Source organism: Ochotona princeps, chromosome 2 (genome assembly GCF_030435755.1).
Source record: "Ochotona princeps isolate mOchPri1 chromosome 2, mOchPri1.hap1, whole genome shotgun sequence".
Taxonomy (NCBI): domain Eukaryota; kingdom Metazoa; phylum Chordata; class Mammalia; order Lagomorpha; family Ochotonidae; genus Ochotona; species Ochotona princeps.
Genome location: NC_080833.1, coordinates 83,215,726 through 83,233,589, shown reverse-complemented (window position 1 = coordinate 83,233,589; position 17,864 = coordinate 83,215,726). Strand labels below are relative to the sequence as shown.

Here is a 17,864-nt window from a genome sequence, read left to right as displayed (position 1 = left end):
AGATAATCACAGTAAAATAATAATAATAATAATAATAATACATTTCACAACCTTGTGTAATTTAAAATAAATGTACAAAGTATAAGCAATCAAACATCTAAGAGCAATGCCAATTTATATGAGAAAGTACTTTCTTTGTACATCTTATAGCTCTTTTAATACATAAGTAACACAATATTGTTGTATTTGCAATGGGCCTGTAAATATTTTAACTTATTAAATTTAAATGATTTTAATTTAAAGTATAAAATTATGATAAAATGTATATCTATGAAGTACTAGTTAAACTAGTATTGTTTTTCTTCAGTATCACCAATTCAAAGAAAAGTGTATCTAAATGGAATTGTTTCTAATAGTATTAAGTACAAATTAGTCTGAAAGTATATAAATCAAAAATGTAGTTTTAGCTTAATGTTATCTCATCTTACAGAAAAAAATTTGTAACCCTGTCAGGCAAATAATTTTTCCAAGATAACACATTTGCTTAATAGTGTACAAAGATTTCTAGAATTCTTGTTTAATGTTTTTTTTTTCTTTCTTCCCACTGAACTGTCTCTAGGAGCAAATAATGTGTCAATGTAAAATAAAAAGAGGGTTTGTAACCATGGCATCGTAGCTCAACTTTTGCCTACATCACAATTCCACATGGAGATGCTTTGATTTTTGTCTGTTCCTCTCCTGATCCGGCTTCCTGATAATGACAAAAGATAGCCCAACTTCTTGGGCCCCTGTACCCACGTGAGAGACTCAGAGGAGGCTACTGGCTCCTAGGTTTGTACCAATGCAGTTCCAAGTGTTTTTGCCATTTGGGTAATGAACCAGCTGATGGAAGATCACTCCCTGTTTCCTATTGTCTCTGTAAATCTTCCTTCCTAAGAAAAATGTGATCTTGAAAAAAATAAAATGTGAAGGGTTAAATATTAAACATACTGATACCTTGGCAGTATATGATAATTTCAACTAATATGTGATTGTTCAATTAGAAAATAATGCAATAAATATTGAAATTTTGGTTAGCTTTTTTCTATTTTTAACATTTTTAAATTTTATTGTACAGTTTCATAGGCCCAGTTATTTTTCTCTTTCTCCCCTTCCAAAATATCTCAGCCCCACTGAGTTTCCTTGTATTATTACTATAGTATAGTTCTTCATGAACAGTCATAAGTTTGTCATTATGGACATAGACAATGACAGAGAGTCCAGCATTCTATTGTCAAGATATACTTAAGAGTTTTATTGGGAGCCCATCTTTGATTTGGAAGTAGAGATGCATATTGCATTGTATCCTTATATCTGGAAATGATAGTCTCCATTACACAGTTACTATACATTCCCTTAAGTGAAAAGTCACACAACAAAATCAACAACAGGAAGAAAAATAGTAATTTACAATGCCATGAGGTTAAATAGCATGCTAATCAATGACCATTGTGTCACTAAAGAAATTAAAAAGAAAGTCAAGAACCTTCTTGAAGAAAATGATGCTAATGTATGATTTATAAATTAGTGAAGAATTTAATGAGATTTGAAGAAATGAAACTAAAAAAATCAAATTCCATGAAATATAGTTTCCATTGAACCTTGTGAAATGCATCTCCTGTAGGCTACACAGATATAGGGTTTGTTTTTTAATCCAGTCTACAAATCCATGACATTTGATTGATGACCTAAGCCATATATATGCAGGGTTAATATAAATAGGTGGTAATTTGGTCCTGTTATTCTAGCAGTCAGTTGCTCACTGATTTAGTCTTCTGTTGTTATTTTACTGGGATATACTTCATATTTGTCTTTGGTTTTGGTGGGTGCTATTCATTTTCTCTGTCAAGGGAACATCTTTGAGTTTCATCTGTAGGCAGGTTTAGAAGAGGCATATTCTTTTAACTTTTCTTTACTGTGGAAGAATTTTATTTCATTTTCAAAGACAAAGGGAAGGTTTGCTGGGTATTCTGGGCTTACACTTTTTCTTACAGAATCTGGAATATTTCACTCCATTCTCTTCTAGACTTTAGATCTGCTGGCCGTCAGGTCTGCGGGATACCTGGACCTATTTGGGGTGGTTCCTGAAGGATGCCACATTGTTGCAATTCACTGAACCCAAAATGAATTGGCTCCCAGCTTAGTGCTTGTGCATTCCTGTCCCATAGGCTTTGCCATCCTACACAAAATGGCACTTGATTCAGCTCTAGGGGTGCGGGACTGTGAAATCCACCCTATTCCTGCACCACCTGTTTTGGATCTGATGCTCTGTCTCTGCTCCTGGTCAAATCAAACAAACCAACAGGATGGGCATCTCTTTGTCTGCGTTCACCTCCTGAGCTCCAGATGAACTTCGCTTCCCACCTTGTTGCTGGTGAAGTTCCAGCCACCAGTGGATTTTAGATCACTGCTTGCTGAATGCCGCTGGGGTATCTGTTCAGTGCAACAGCACACTGTTGTCTCCGCTGCTTTCCTGTGTTGGTCAATCTCCTGCTGTCCCTCTGCTATAAGTCTGTCCCCTCCCATTTCTTGGAATGTGCCCTCTGTGCTTCACCCTGGCTAATGTTTTTTCGTCTGTTTTAACATGTCTTTACCCTACTCCACCATCTTGAATCTCTGGTCAGTTTTTTTTTTAATGTGTTTTAAAAAGATTATCCAAGGTCCTGCATGGTAGCCTAGTGCCTGAAGTCCTTGCCTTGCAAGCATTGGGATCCTATATGAGTGCCAGTTCATATCCCGGCTGCCCTACATCCCATCCAGCTCCCTGCTTGTAGCCTGGGAAAGCAGTACAGGACTGCCATTGGTTTTGTGACTCTGCACCTGTGGGGGAAATGTGGAAGACTTTCTTGGCTTCTGGCTTCTGAGTGGCCAGAGGATGTGAGATCTTTCTTTCTCTTCCTCTTTCTGTAAAATCTGACTTTCTAATAAAAAAATTAAGAAGATTTATCTGTTTTATTTGAAAGGTATTTACACAGAAGAGGAGACAGACAGATCTTCCATACATTGCTGTAGTATTCAAAAAATGTCAGTGGCCAAGGCTGGACCACGCTAAATACATGAGAATGGAGCTATAATTGACCCCTGAATTGTGATTTCAGGGGCCCAAGATTTTACATTAGCTTGTGCTGCTTTCCCATATATATTATCAGGGAGATGGATATGAATTGGAGCTCCCCGAATGTTATTCTGTGCCAATGTGGGGTGCGAACATTTCAGGCTATGTCTTAACCTGTGCAGTCTGAATTCAGTTTGTTGAAAACTACTCTGACACATTGAATAATTTAAATAAATCATTATAACCATTGCTGGTTTTATTTTTGAAAGTAGTTAATGGGTCTAAATCGAATCTGTTTGCTACATTATAGTTTAGGCATCTTTTCCCAGAGTTTTGATAAATCATATAACTAATAAAGAAGGAATTTTGATCTAAATTTTTAGTGATCAAACACTAAACATTTCCTACAGTTCTCCACAGTCATATTGCCTGTGCATGTTGTGGGTGGGATTCAAATCCAGGAGACTGTAACTGCCATGTTGGTGCATGTGTCTCAGTGTGCCATGAATGTGCACAATCCTCTAGATTACTGTCAGGAAAATAACTATTTTTCAAAGAAATGATTATTCATTGTCTTGCAGTTTTGGTTTTTGATGAGACAAGTTAAACTGAATTCGTAGTTCCCAAAGTGAAATCATAGTGTGTAAAACTTCCTTGAAATTGAGAATATTTAAGGTTAAAATTAGAATTTCTTTTTCTGAATAACATTAGCTACATTTTTTGGCCTCTCCCTGTTTTTGCAAGGGCAGGGGTTTTTCTCTTGTAGCATTCTTCAAATTTCTTTGTCAGATATCTGTAGACTGACAGGTTCTTTGATGAGGAGTGGTGAAAACTTGCCATGGTGTTCCTTGTACCTGTGCTGTCTGTATGTTCTACCAGGCATGTTCTATTCAATTAATGTCAATTCATTTATGATTAGATAGCTCAGACCAGAGCGATAAGTAATGTTAATTCACCTTTCTCACATGCAAACTTAAGTTTATCTCAAGCGCTTTTTAAATGCAACAGATTGGAATTTATCCTAGAAGGCTGTTTCCATCTGTGAAAACTGTCACTGGAAGAAGGAAGAACACTTTAAAATAAATGCACCAGCTGTATTGATGATCTTGAAGTGATATAAAGGCCTGAATATGATAGGACTATTTGTTAAATTAGTTATACCGTATGACAGAATAGCTGGCTTGTCAGTTTTGCTGTTCCTCATAATGACTTTAAAAATCATCAAATTGTGGAGAAATGACATTGATTCACTTTTACTTTACAATTTTAAAATGAAAAGCAAAGGATAAGAGTTTAAATTATTTTAAAATAACTCACCTAAGTAACATGTGTATTGGCTAAGAACATACTGTAAAAACCCCAGGAACTTTTGAAAAACTCAGCACATTCAAGTCATGGTAAAATTAATGGGCTGGTAAGCATTCATTTCTATAATTTTGTGTTTAATTGAAAACAACACCTTTCAAATAATTTCAATTATTTTTTAAAAATACTGAAAACCCTCATGCCTTACATTCTAACACCATTTCAAAAAAGATAAGATATTTTATCTTATGTCTCTTCTAACACAACGCTGCCCACTGTTCTTCCCAGTATGGAAAACTGCAGGGATTTTGTGTGATTGAATCACTTGAAACCCGCAGTTGAAGTGGTTTGTTTGTTTTAAAAGGAAACTGCTAGGGTGTTTATAAAGGATACTTCTAAATTTAAATTTTCTATCCTGCAAAAAAGGTTGAAGAGCTCACAGAATAGAAGTCAGACCTCTTGTGTAGAAGAAAGACTCAACAAATCTCTCCACTTAAGGTCTGAGACAAAAATTGATATTGATCTTGTCACCCTCTGTGGGAAAAGTAGAGGAGGTGTTCCCTTTGAGTAGATTTCTGAATAGCTTTGAGTCTCAGGGTCCAGAATCCTAACAGAGGAGTACATAGGGCATCCTCATAGTTATGTATGATGGAGGGATTGTAAATATGACTTCATTGTTGTTTCAGCTCATGGTCCAAATCATGCTTCTGTATTCTGTTACACATACAAGAGCATTTCTTTTGGTACATGTCTTTGTTTAATTCGTATTTTCCCACTTTCTCCTCTCACCATTCCAATTCTGAGCTTTTCCACATCATGTATTTATAAAATATAGTCCTTTTAAACTAGCCACTTCCTATTAACAGTCTTGTATTAAGTTGAAACTTTTTGTCCAAACACATTGTTTGAGGGTAGCTTTTTCTTATCTTTTTGCAAGAGAATGGATGATTCCAAGCAAATTTGCAGTTTCTAACACCAGGAAGAGTTCTGAACTTGAATATTTAGTGATATAAATGCAGCATGATTTGGATGTCCCTTTGTTCCCATCTGTTATTCCTATGTAACCCAGAAAATTTTTGACTGCCACTCATTTAAAGCTGAGGACCATATCTCTGACACTGAAGTATCTGTATGTGTGGAAACATGGATTTGTTTCTTACTTAATATTCATAATGATTTTATTTAAAACTCACTAAATAAATCCTTATTAACTTTTAAGCTTTAAAGTCCCTCTGTAGATTTTATTTTGGTGAAGGGTGTTGAGACAGAATCAAACCTGGTAGACAGTTTCATGGTCAGTGACATGCACTGACTTTCAGTCTCTGGTACACTCAGAGTTCTAGAAAATCATGAGCTTTGAGTGTAATCTTAACCATTTTATTTAGTGCAGTTGTTTAAATATGTTTCTGCTTTCTATGCTGTCATTTAATATGCAGTGTTAAAATCATTTTGAGCCATTTAAAATAACCAGAAAAAATTTTGAGATACACAATCCAGTTATATTCTTCATGTCATATTAAAAAGTCCTTACAGGTGGCCTACTAAGCACTGATCCCATTTCCCCCATTATGCTGTTTTATCTAAGGAGATTTATTATTGCAGAAAATAATTTTAGTGAATCATTAATAAATATATACAATTTATCATATTAGATATTCTCAAGATGCCAAAGAAGGGCAGGAAATAATCCTGACCAATGACTTTGAGATTATCTCCGAGGGATTAACTGCTCAGCTCTAAGGTGCTTTCCTCGTTATGTGCCCCTCTGTCTCTATTTGAGCTAAAACTTTGATCTCTGTGTGTCTCTACGTGACTCAGATGTCACGAATTTTCAACTTTCTAGCTATGTAAGCTTATTTCTTATAATAAATATCGCATATGTGTATATTGCAAATTGTGGCAATATAGAATTAGAAATAGAAGATGACTACGGGCTTACATTGTGGTGTAATGGTAAAGCTGCCACGTGGGATGCCAGCATACCATATGGCACCAGTTCTTCAACTGCTGCACAGGTGAGCCAGCTCTTTGCTATTGGTCTGGGAAAGCAGTGGAAGATAAACCAAGTATTTGGGTCTCTGCAGTCCACCTGGGAGAATGTTGTTGAAGCTCTTGGTCTCTGATTTCAACCTGTCCCAATCCTGGCTATTGAGGCCATCTGAGTAGTAATCAAGCAATTGGAAAATATGTCACTCACTGTCTTGCCCTCTCTCTGTAGCTCTTTTAAGCTAAATACACAAATTTTTATGCAAAAAAGAAGATAACCTTTGTCTTACGACTTTTTGTTAGACTGGTTACAGAACACGGTTCAAGGAACATTGAGTAAAAACTATAATAAACCAGAAAGCATGCTGAATATAAAGTGCTAGTAATGGGCTTTTGAACTTATTAGAAGAAACAAACTAGTTGAATAAAAGCACTGTGACTAGATTTTATCATCTATTGATGCATGAAATGATGAATCTGGATCTTCTGTATTTGTGCTGTTAGATACCTGTCTTAGTTTCATTATTCGTGAATTGAATTCCATGTCATATTCTAGTATGAATTCAGAAAATATACTGTTGCACATCAGACGTAACTGTTGGCTACTGAGGATTCACACTTAACTAAATACTTTTTTAAAGAAAAGATTTATTTATTTCTATTTAAAAGGCAGATTTTACAGAGAGAGAGAGAAAGAGAGAATGTCTTCCTTGGTCCACTCCCCAAACATCCACAATTGTCGGAGCTCAGCTCATCTGAAAGCAGGAGCCAGAAACCTCTTCTGGGTTCCCCATATGGGTACAGGGTCATAAAGACTGAAACCACCCTCTGCTGAATTATCACGCTCTAAGTAGGGAGCTGGATCAGAGGTGTAACAGGACACAAACTTATGCCCATATGGTATGTCAGTGGTTCAGGTGGAGAATATCCTGCTATACCACATTGCTGACCCCAACCAAATACTTTTATAGATCAATGAATACTGTTAAAACCATTTAAAAATTTTTAAGTTTATTTGATATTTTAAAGTTCTATTTTAAAATAATTTGTCCAGTTTTGGAATGTCTCAGCCTTTAAAGCATGTTCCAATATTCTGGACATTTTTTAAATGGTTAACCTATTTCATGTTATTTTTCCTGAGTTTTCAAATTGCCTTTTTTAAAGAAAAAAATTGAGGATTTATCCATTTATTTGGATTTCAGAGAGAATTTCAGAGAGAAGGACAGAGATCTCCCATCTTTTATTCACTCTCCAGGGACCACAACAGCTATGGCGGGGGCAGAATAAAGCCAGGGTTGGAATTGCATCCAGGTCTCTGGGGTGCATGGCAGCACTGCAAGTACTTGGACTGTCTTCTGGTGATTTCCAGGCACATTAGGAGGGATCTGGATTGGAATTAGAGCAGCTGGGACATGAGCCAGCACTCATATGGGATTCTGGCATTTAAAGTGCCACCTAAACCCAATGTGCCAATTTGTCTCAAGATGATCCCAAAGCCCATCCTGCTATCTTTAATTTCTGAATCATCTTTAAGGGGTATTTTTACTAAAAAATCTATTTTCTCTTGATTTTGAGATGTTTAGTTCTGTCTCTTCTTGCATCAATAAATTTTGGATTGATGGAAATCTTTTTAATATTACTCTTCACTCTGATGCACATGTTTATGGGCTGCAGTAGGAATGGGGAGTGGGCCAGTGGACAGTGTGACATTTCAGTGTGTGTATACATCATGTGCTGATCAAAGCAATCAACATTTCCCTGTATGTGATGTTATTTTATGGCTGAAGACTTAGTGCGCCATCCTACTGTTTGTTTGTATAACATGTACTAGATTATTCTGAACTACAGTCTCTACACTATGCTAACATTAGAAACTCATTTTTTTTGTTCTAACTCTTATTTGGCACTCATTACCCAAATTCCTCCTTCTTTTAGCACTTCCAGTCCATAGTAATCATGACTTTACATTCAGATTGAGTTTCCTTCAGCTAGAAAATGTGTGCACATCTCTCTGTGTGTCTCTCCCTCTCTGTAATGCTGCCTTTGAAGCAAAGCAATCTTTAAAAGAAAGCCCACATAATGTATCACCTCACTCTTGTTAGAATGGCTATTAGAAAAAAGACAAAAAGTGAAAAATGCTTGTGATGATGTGGGATAAGAGAATTCTGGTAGTGTTGATGGGACTATGAATTCACACAAGTGCAATGAAAATCAGTGGGGAGATTTGTTTGAAAATTAGAAATAGAATTGCTTTATGATCCCACTATTGGTTATATATCCAAAAGATATGAATACATTCAATTCCAGGATTGATAGCTATCCTAAATAATGAGATGTAATTGATGATGTGATTAAATAAAAACTAGAGTCAGTGAATATTTAAAGCCATTGTGTTCAGACCAGAGATGGTCTTCCCAAGAAACCATTGAATTTATCTGGACAATAAGATGCTGGACTCTATGCTTGCAATGAAAGAATCTTGACTGAATTTGAACTTCAATACTGCAATAAGGTGGAGGCATCCAGCATGGGAGGAGGGTTTGTTTAGGGTTGGGGGAATCCCAGAGCTTATGAAACAGTGTCACATAATGCAATGTAATTAATTAAAACATAAATAAATAAAAAATAAAGCCATTGTGTTTTATACCATCACTCAATAGTCTGAAGTCAACAATCTTCTTTTATATTTTATGCTTTACATGAAAGCAATGTATATGTTTTTAAAGATTTTCAAAAGTATAGTAAACAAAACCAAAGCAAAATTTGGGTTGATTTCAGATGAATACATTGTTGAGTTGATTTACTTATCTCAAAATGTTTTTTTGGAGCAGTTGTAGTTTTGCAGAAAAATAGGGTAATTGTACTGGGATTATCATTTGTACTTACATATATTTTCTCCTATTATCAGCATATTTTTCAAAAGATTTATTTGTTTTTATTGGAAAGGTGGATATACAGATAGGAGGAGAGATAGAGAGGAAGATCTTCCATCCAATGGTTCACTCCCCAAGCAGCCGCAACGGCTGGAGCTCAGCCAATCCAAAGCCAGGATTTAGGAACTTCTTCAGGTCTCCCACACGGGTGTAGTGTTCCAAGGCATTGGGCCATCCTTGACTGCTTTCCCAGGCCACAAGCAGGGAGCAGGAACTGTGGCCGCTGGGATTAGAACCAGTGCCCATATGGGATCCTGGCACATTCAAGGTGAGCACTTAAACCGCTACGCTATGGCGTCAGGCCCTTATTAGCATCTTATATTGGTATAGATCACTTGTTAAAGTTAAGGAAACAACTCCCCAGTGTTACTAGTGTATTGCAATTTTCTCAATTTTTCACTAATACCATTTATTTTTCTGCTGCAGTAATCTATCCCAGATACCGTATTTTATTTAGGGCAGATTTTTCAAAATTTCTTTTGATTTCAGTGTTTTCTCAGACTTTTCCTTCTTACTGGTATACTTGACTGTTCTGAAGAATAGTGGTCAGAGTTTATTGTTTCTTTTTTGAAGAGAAGAGGAAATGTTATAAATATAAATTTTGCTATTCACTCTGTTCAAGAAATAGGACGTAGTTTTTTTTTTTTTTTCAGTTTAAAAGCACACTAGGTCCCAAAAACTGTTTATAAAATTTAGTGGTGTTCTATGCTATTCTGTAGGTGTGAAGTGTGCAAAAGGAAGTAATGGAAAATGAATCTGGTATTTGGGCCAACAGTTTCTTTGAAATGTGCTTTTTTTTTTTTTTAATTAATGGATTGACATTGAAGGATGTTAACCAACATAGGTTGTCATGAACATCATAGCCTTGGACAAGTTAGGTGAAATGAAGAGAGAAGACAGCGAATTGTAACTGCTTTAATCTATATAGTAAGGGATAACCTGAATATAATTTTTTAAAAAAGATTTATTTATTTTATTACAAAGTCAGATATACAGAGAAGAGGAGAGACAGAGAGGAAGATCTTCTGTCCGATGATTCACTCCCCAAGTGACCACAACGGCTGGTGCTATGCTGATCCAAGGCCGGGAACCAGGTCTCTCACACAGGTGCAGTGTCCCAAAGCTTTGGGCTGTCCTCTACTGCTTTCCCAGGCCACAAGCAGGGAGCTGTATGGGAAGTGGAGCTGCCAGGATTAGAACAGGTGCCCATATGGGATCCTGGCGTGTTGAAGGCAAGGACTTTAGCCGCTAGGCCACGCCGCCGGGCCCTGAATATAACTTTTTTGTTGTTTTAAGAATTATCCTTGATGCCTCTTCAAGCAATGCTGCCTAACTTTCTTTGTTAAAAATGAAAATAGAGATTTTTGACAAGGTAGAATTAGACGCCTTGTGAATCAAAACTATTGACATATTATTTACATTTAAATTTTGATTTTTAAAAAACGATTTATTTCGTGGGGAGGGGTGGGGGGATTCCCAGAGCCTATGAAACTGTCACATAATGCAAAAAAAAATTAATAAAAAAAAGAAGTACTACCAAAAAAAAAACCGATTTATTTATTTTTATTACAAAGTCAGAAATACAGAGAGGAGGAGAGACAGAGGAAGATCTTCCTTCTGATGATTCACTCCCCAAGCGGCTGCAATGACTGGAGCTGAGCCAATCCTAAGCCAGGAGCCCAGAGCCTCTTCTAGGTCTCCCATGTGGGTTTAGGGTCCCAAAGCTTTGGGCCATCCTTGACTGCTTTCCCAGGCCACAAGCAGGGAGCTGGTTGGGAAGCAGGACTGCTGTGATTAGAACCGGTACCCATATGGGATCCTGGCCCGAAAAAGACGAGGACTTTAACTGCTAGGCAACTGTGCTGGGCCCTATATTTTTATTTTTAATATTAATTCCCTGTTTATGTATCAGCATACGATATATTGAATTGCTTTGTGTTAGATACTGTATTGTTAGTTGATGATTCATGGTAAAAATATTTCAATACAGTAATAAAATATAAATTGTAATGTTATTGCTTTACATTTAGGACTTGGTCTCAATGTCTAAGGTGCAACACTACATAATGCTTTATTTTATTTTTTCAGAACTATTATGGAGCTGCCAAGATAATTTTTTCTGACAACCCACTTGGTCTGACTTGCGGAATGGTGTGTCCAACCTCTGATCTTTGTGTAGGTGGATGCAACTTATGTGCCACTGAAGAGGGACCGATTAATATTGGTGGATTGCAGCAATTTGCTGCTGAGGTATGTAATGTGTATCGTGTGCACTGCCCTTTAAGGATTTTAAGATAACTTTAAACCTTGAGGCTTTTGATAAGCAACATTTTTAGTATAATGCATAGCTAAGGTGTAATTATTTTGTGCAAGAAGCAATATGTATTTATTTAACAAATTGGCTACAAAAATTAAAGCTTATGTGTCAGATTACTTGCCACATGTCAGATTACATGCAGTATCAGTGGCTTATTAAAATGCTTTAACTGAGAATAGTGTATCGATTGGATGATCTGAAAATAGAACTTCCTCTTTAAATTCTCAGTGAATTTATTAAGTAGATTTTATTATTAGAAGTCTTTCCTGGATATGATAGTCTGTACTAAACAGTTACTGTACATCCCCTGAAATGAAAATCCATAAAACAAAATCAACCACAGGAAGAAAAACTAGAAAATTACAATGCCATGAAATTAAATAATATGCTACTGAATGACCAATGTATTGCTGAATAAATATAAGAAGAAAACCAAAAACCTTCTTGAAACAAATGATGATACCGTGTGACCGTAAGTGAGAGACGAAATTAATAAGCAAAAAACCCTTTTTTGAATCAGCAAAAAATATGCAGATGTGAAGATACAAAAATGCAGCATATATCTCTACTTCCAAATTAAAGATGGACTCCCAATGTAACAGATAAGTTCACAATAGGATGCTGGACTTTCTGCCTTTGTCCATGCCTACAATGTCAGGATACACCATAATAACAAAATGATGGACTTTTCACTGCATGAAAAACAATACTATTGTAATGACATAGGGGAAATCAGTGTGTGTTGAGGTCAGGGCATACTTAGGGATTGGGGAGGGAAATCCCAGAACGTATGGAACTATATTATAAAGTAATAAAATAAAAAAAATTTTTATTTAAAAATTAATCTTTCCCAGCCAGGTTTTTTTTTTTTTTTTGGTTTGTTTCCTGGGATAGTCCTTTATATTTTTAATTTGAAATAATGCATCAGTGCTCGCTTCAGCAGCACATATACTAAAATTGGAACGATATACAGAAGATTAGCATGGCTCCTGCGCAAGGAAATAATACATCAGCAGGATATTGTACTATTCTTCAGAAAATGTTCTGATACCCTCAAACTGCATAATGTTCTGTAACATAATTAAGAAAATTTGATTTTATATTTTAGGCACTTACAGTATGAAACTTAAACATTTATAAGTATTATTTGTAAAAATAGTAAAGAAATAGAATCAAAAGCTTATTTTTCATTATCTCATCAACCAAATCCTTTTTCTTTTATTAAAAGCACTTCAAAGCACTTTGTAAAAGCGCGTTTAAGTTTTGGGGCACCCTTGAGCACTCTGTGGGCTCCCATTTGAGGTCGTCTTGTAAGGCGTTTCCCTTTGTATGACTTAAATGATCTTTTTATATGGAGATTATTTTAAATTATATAACTTGTAGGGATTAGTTGTCTAGAAATCCAAATTAAGTGCCTGTCAACACTATGTTTTTACTGAATGACTTATCTATATGGTTATGTCAACCTAAACACAGTGTAGTTTTCCTCTTAGGACTCAAACCATCATATTCCTCAAGCTTAAGTCTTACTTTTCTTTTAGTAATAAATCAGGATTATTCTTTTCCTGCTTTCTGACAGGTTAATTCTAAGAATGGACTCATGGGAATAAAAAAATAGAAACAATTGGAGGTTATAGTTGTTGCAATAAATTCTTGGATTTAATTTCCTTTCTTCCCAAATATGAAATTGCATTAGGCTTAGCTGAGCAGTTAAAGGTATGATCTTTACAGCCCAGGAAAATCCTTATTTGATGGATAAGATACACTTGAGTTCCTCTCTATCTTCCTTTGGGGACTCGTTGCCTCTTTATCGAACTGGATGAAGCCTGTGTAGGATGCAATGAGAAGTCACACAGTATGTATAATATATAGCACTACATTTTCAAAACAAGATAGTTAAAGTTGTATGGCTAGTTTTGTTAATGAACAAAAAGATGGAGCGGGAGTAAGGGATGGAGATAGAGAGTTAAAGAGAAAGAGAGAAACCACCCTTCCTGTAATTCTGTATTTTTTTTTTTTTTGTAATTAAAGTGTGTCTGTTCTAATTTCTGCTTAATTTCACTTAGGTAGGATACAGCATGAACTCACTGCATTTTAGAATAGTGATATTAATGAATTTTCATAAGCTTCCGTTTATGAAGTTAGTAAAAAGTAGGACAAATGTGTTTCATTAAATCAATGGATCTATAATAGAAGTATATCTTCCTCTTCAATTTTTGCCTCTATGTGGCTATCATTTTATATTAAATAATAATTAAAACTGTCCACATTATAACTCTTATAAGAATTTATACTCATATTTTCAAATTTGTCAGTTAGGATAAGATCCCCACTTTTTTTTTTTTAATGACAGTATGGTTAACTTTCATTTATATATAAACATGAGTAACTATATAAAACATGAGTAATGTATTAAGTGAATAATTGTGAGAAAAAGAAGTAGAAGATTCAAAACTCTTCAAAACTGCTATTGATAGAGCCCAGCATGATAGCCTAGTGGCTAAAGTTCTCACCTTGCAAGTTTCAGGATCCCATAGGGGCACCGGTTCTAATCCTAGCAGCCCCGCTTCCCATCCAGCTCCCTGCTTGTGACCTAGAATAGCATTTGAGGACGACCCAAACCCTTGGGACCCTAAACCCTCGTGGGTGACCTGGAAGAGGCTCTGGGCTCCTGGCTTAGGATTGGCTCAGCTCTGGCCATTTCAGCTGCTTGGGGAGTGAATCAGTGGGTAGAGGATCTTCCTCTCTGTCTCTTCTCTGTATATATCTGACTTTCCAATAAAAAAATAAAATGAATCCTTAAAAAAAATGAAAGTGGAACTGATGAAATTCCAGACTGAATCAAGTGACTCTTTTGACTGGGATTTTATTTCTTAGAAGATTTTAAAATATCATCTCGTTTGATATACTGAGTTCTTGTCCTATTAATATATTCCATTGCAGTAGTGAAAAACTTTTTTTCATGTAATTAATAATATTTATTTTATCTTATTTGCTTCACATTAAACTTGTATTATAGATAAAATACAGAATAATTGCTGAAGCCAGTCAGTTTTATGAAACTAATGAAAACAAATACTTCGAATTTTATTATAAACTTTAGTGAACTTAAGAAGTAGCAGATTGACTGTATGTTAAAATTAATGGATAAGTGAACACACAAAATAAAATTAAGAAGGCATATATATTCACATTATTAAAATGGCAATCCACTCTTCATTAGTTTTTGTCCCTTGATTTTGGAGGAAATTAAACCGTAAGTAGAAAAGAAAGTGTCACTGTAGGGTAAGATATAGAATTGCAATGCACAGCGCATGAAAAGCATTTCAATGCAATTTATAATATTCCACTCTAAAATGTTGATGAATAACCCTTAAGGCATAATTTAATTTGAAATCCTAAAGTCTGAGATTTTTTTTTATAGCTTTTATAGAAATAAATTTGGGAATGAGTTTAGCACATTTATGGTGCAGTTTGTTAAAATGGTCAATAAAAATCTATCAGTTCATATTCCTAATCTGAAACTAAGACAAATTAACATGATAATGAATACTAAGCAAATATTTATAGATAATGTCTTTTTCAGGTTGATAGTTTATGGAGTAGAAAATAATTGTTGATTCACCCTATTTTCCAAACATATCAATTTGAATATGACTTTTTTTGTTTTCTCTTATTCAAATAGCAGTATCAGTAGCTTGTGAACACCTTTCACATGTCACAAGCACATTTAGTAGATTTTCAATGAGATAGTATCTAAATAAGAATGTAATAATGAAGAACGAACCAACAGTTTCACTGGGACTCCATCCTCGATCCGGAAGTAGATACACACTGCGCCATACCCTCACATCTGGACATGTCAGTCTCCACTACACAGGCATACTGCATTCCGCCAAGTAAAATTCTATAAAGCAAAACCAACAACAGGAAGAAAAATAGAAATTTAGAATGCCATGAAGTTAAACAACATGCCACATGATATGATGTTCTCCATTACACAGTTATTGTACGTTACTGTACATCCTGTTTAATGAAAAACCGCAAAACAAAATCAACAGCAGGAAGAAAAATAGAAATTAAAAACATGAAGTTAAAATACTTGCTACTGAATGACTAATGAGTTGCTGAAGAAATGAAAAAGGAAATCAAGAACCTTCTTGAATAAAACAGTGCTAGTGTAAACTCTACAAATTAGTGAAGAATTTAATGAGAAAATGTTTTGAAGAAATGAAGCTAAAAACATCAAAATCTATGAGATATAGCTTCTGCTGTTCTTTCTTGGTGATATGTGTCTCCTGTAGGCAACACAGAGATGGGGTTTATTTTAAATCCAGTTTACTAACCTATGATGCCTGATTGATGAGTTTAAGCCATTTATATTCAGGATTAATATAACTAGGTGGTAGTTTGGTTCTGTCATATAGCAATGGGTTGTTCATTGATTCAGTCTGCTGTTATTTTACTGGAATGTTCTTCACCTTTACCTTTGGTTTTGGTGGGTGCTATTCCTTTTCTCTGTCAAGAGAACATCTTTGAATATCATTTGTAGGGCAGGCTTAGAAGAGGAATATTCTTTTTTTAAGATTTATTTTATTTTTATTACAAAGTCTGATATACAGATTGGAGGTGAAACAGAGAGGAAGATCTTCCTTCCGATGATTCACTCCCCAAGTGAGCGCAATGGCTGTTGCTGCGCCGATCTGAAGCCAGGAGCCAGGAACTTCTTCCAGGTCTCCCACAGGGGTGCAGGGTCCCAAGGCTTTGGGCCATCCTCAACTGCTTTCCCAGGCCACAAGCAGGGAGCTGGATGGGAAGTGGAGCTGCCGGAATTAGAACAGACGCCCATATGGGATCCTGGTGCAAAAAGGCAAGGACTTTAGCCAGTAGGCCACGGCGCCGGGCCCAAGAGGCATATTCTTTATGCTAGTCTTTATTGTGGAAAAATTTTATTTCATTCATCTGTTTAAATGTGTCCTTACCTTATTACACCATCTTGATTCTCCCATACCTTGAGCTTTTAAGATGATAGGTAGAGCAGTTTGGATAGTTATCTTTTGTTAAAATTATTTTTGTAAATTAAAAAAAAGCAATAATATAGTGTCATCCTAACTTGTTTGTAAAGGCTTTTGCTATAGGTTAAGATATAAACCATCCAATTGGTACCAAAGAGTAATGATGAAAGAAATATAATGACATATGTGTGAATTTTTTAAAAGATTTATTATATTGAAGGTCAGATACAGAGGGGAGGAGAGACAGAGAAAAAGATCTTTCATCTGTTGATTCATTACCCAAGTGGCCGAAGCTGTTCTGATCCAAAGCCAGGAACCTGGAAATTCTTCCTGGTCTCCCATGTAGGTGCAGAATCCAAAGGCTTTGGGCCACCCTTGACTGCATTGCAGGAAGCTGGTTGGACCCACCGGGAATAAAACCGGTGCCCATATGAGATCCCAGTGTATGCAAGGTGGGGACTTTAGTCACTAGGCTACTGTGCATGGTCCGTATGTTTGAAATTAAAAATGAAATTCCACAGGGAGATATCTTTTTCAGGCAAAAATCATATGGGAATATTTGAATATAAAGAAGGGTTTTGGGGTGGATCTCTATTAGTCCCAGCTTGAAAAGGCTGAAGGTGCTTATGAGTGGTATGAGCTAGTAAGAGCAAAAAAACATCCAGGTACTGTAGATGTTAGTCTCAACTACATCTGTTAGAAAGTTAAAACCTGGGCCCAGCACAGTGGCCTAGCAGCTAAAGATCTGACCTTGAATGCGCCAGGATCCCATGTGGGCGTCGGTTCTAATCCTGGCAGCGCTCGTTCCCATCCAGCTCCCTGTTTGTCGCCTGGTAAAGCCCAAAGCTTTGGGACCCTGCACTCATGTCGGAGATCTGGAGGAAGTTCCTGGCTCCTGGCTTCAGATTGGCACAGCACTGGTCATGCAGGTCACTTGGGGAGTGAATCATTGGACAGATCTTCCTCTCTGTAAACCTTACTTTGCAATAGAAAAATACTTGATTTCACATGAAAAAAGTGTAAATCCTAATAGCTGGGTCTAAGGTTGAGATAGACATAGAGGAAAGAGAAAGATGTGCATCCAGTGTTTTGATATGTGAATAGAGGAAAAATAATTTGGCTTTGTAATTTAGCAATTTTATATTGTATAAAATTCATCCATTTTAGGTTAAAAAAATCCAATGATTTTTAGTAAATTTACAGAATTGTGCAGCCTGTACCACAATATAACTTGAAAACTTTTCAAAATTCCTTAAAGATTCCCTTGTATCATT

The 17,864-nt window shown here is 35.9% G+C and overlaps 1 protein-coding gene and 1 non-coding gene across 2 annotated transcripts in view; both read left to right on the top strand.

Annotated features, from left to right (window-relative positions):
* DPYD (dihydropyrimidine dehydrogenase) overlaps nucleotides 1-17,864 on the top strand; it is an 873,733-nt gene that overhangs the window by 212,390 nt on the left and 643,479 nt on the right. The window contains exon 5 of the mRNA XM_004582023.3: nucleotides 11,347-11,508. Coding sequence (XP_004582080.3) covers nucleotides 11,347-11,508 — 162 coding nt within the window. The remainder of the gene's footprint in view (nucleotides 1-11,346; nucleotides 11,509-17,864) is intronic.
* On the top strand, nucleotides 12,503-12,609 carry LOC118758686 (U6 spliceosomal RNA). The gene has a single exon (XR_004995784.2). It is a non-coding gene; the product is annotated as a U6 spliceosomal RNA (small nuclear RNA).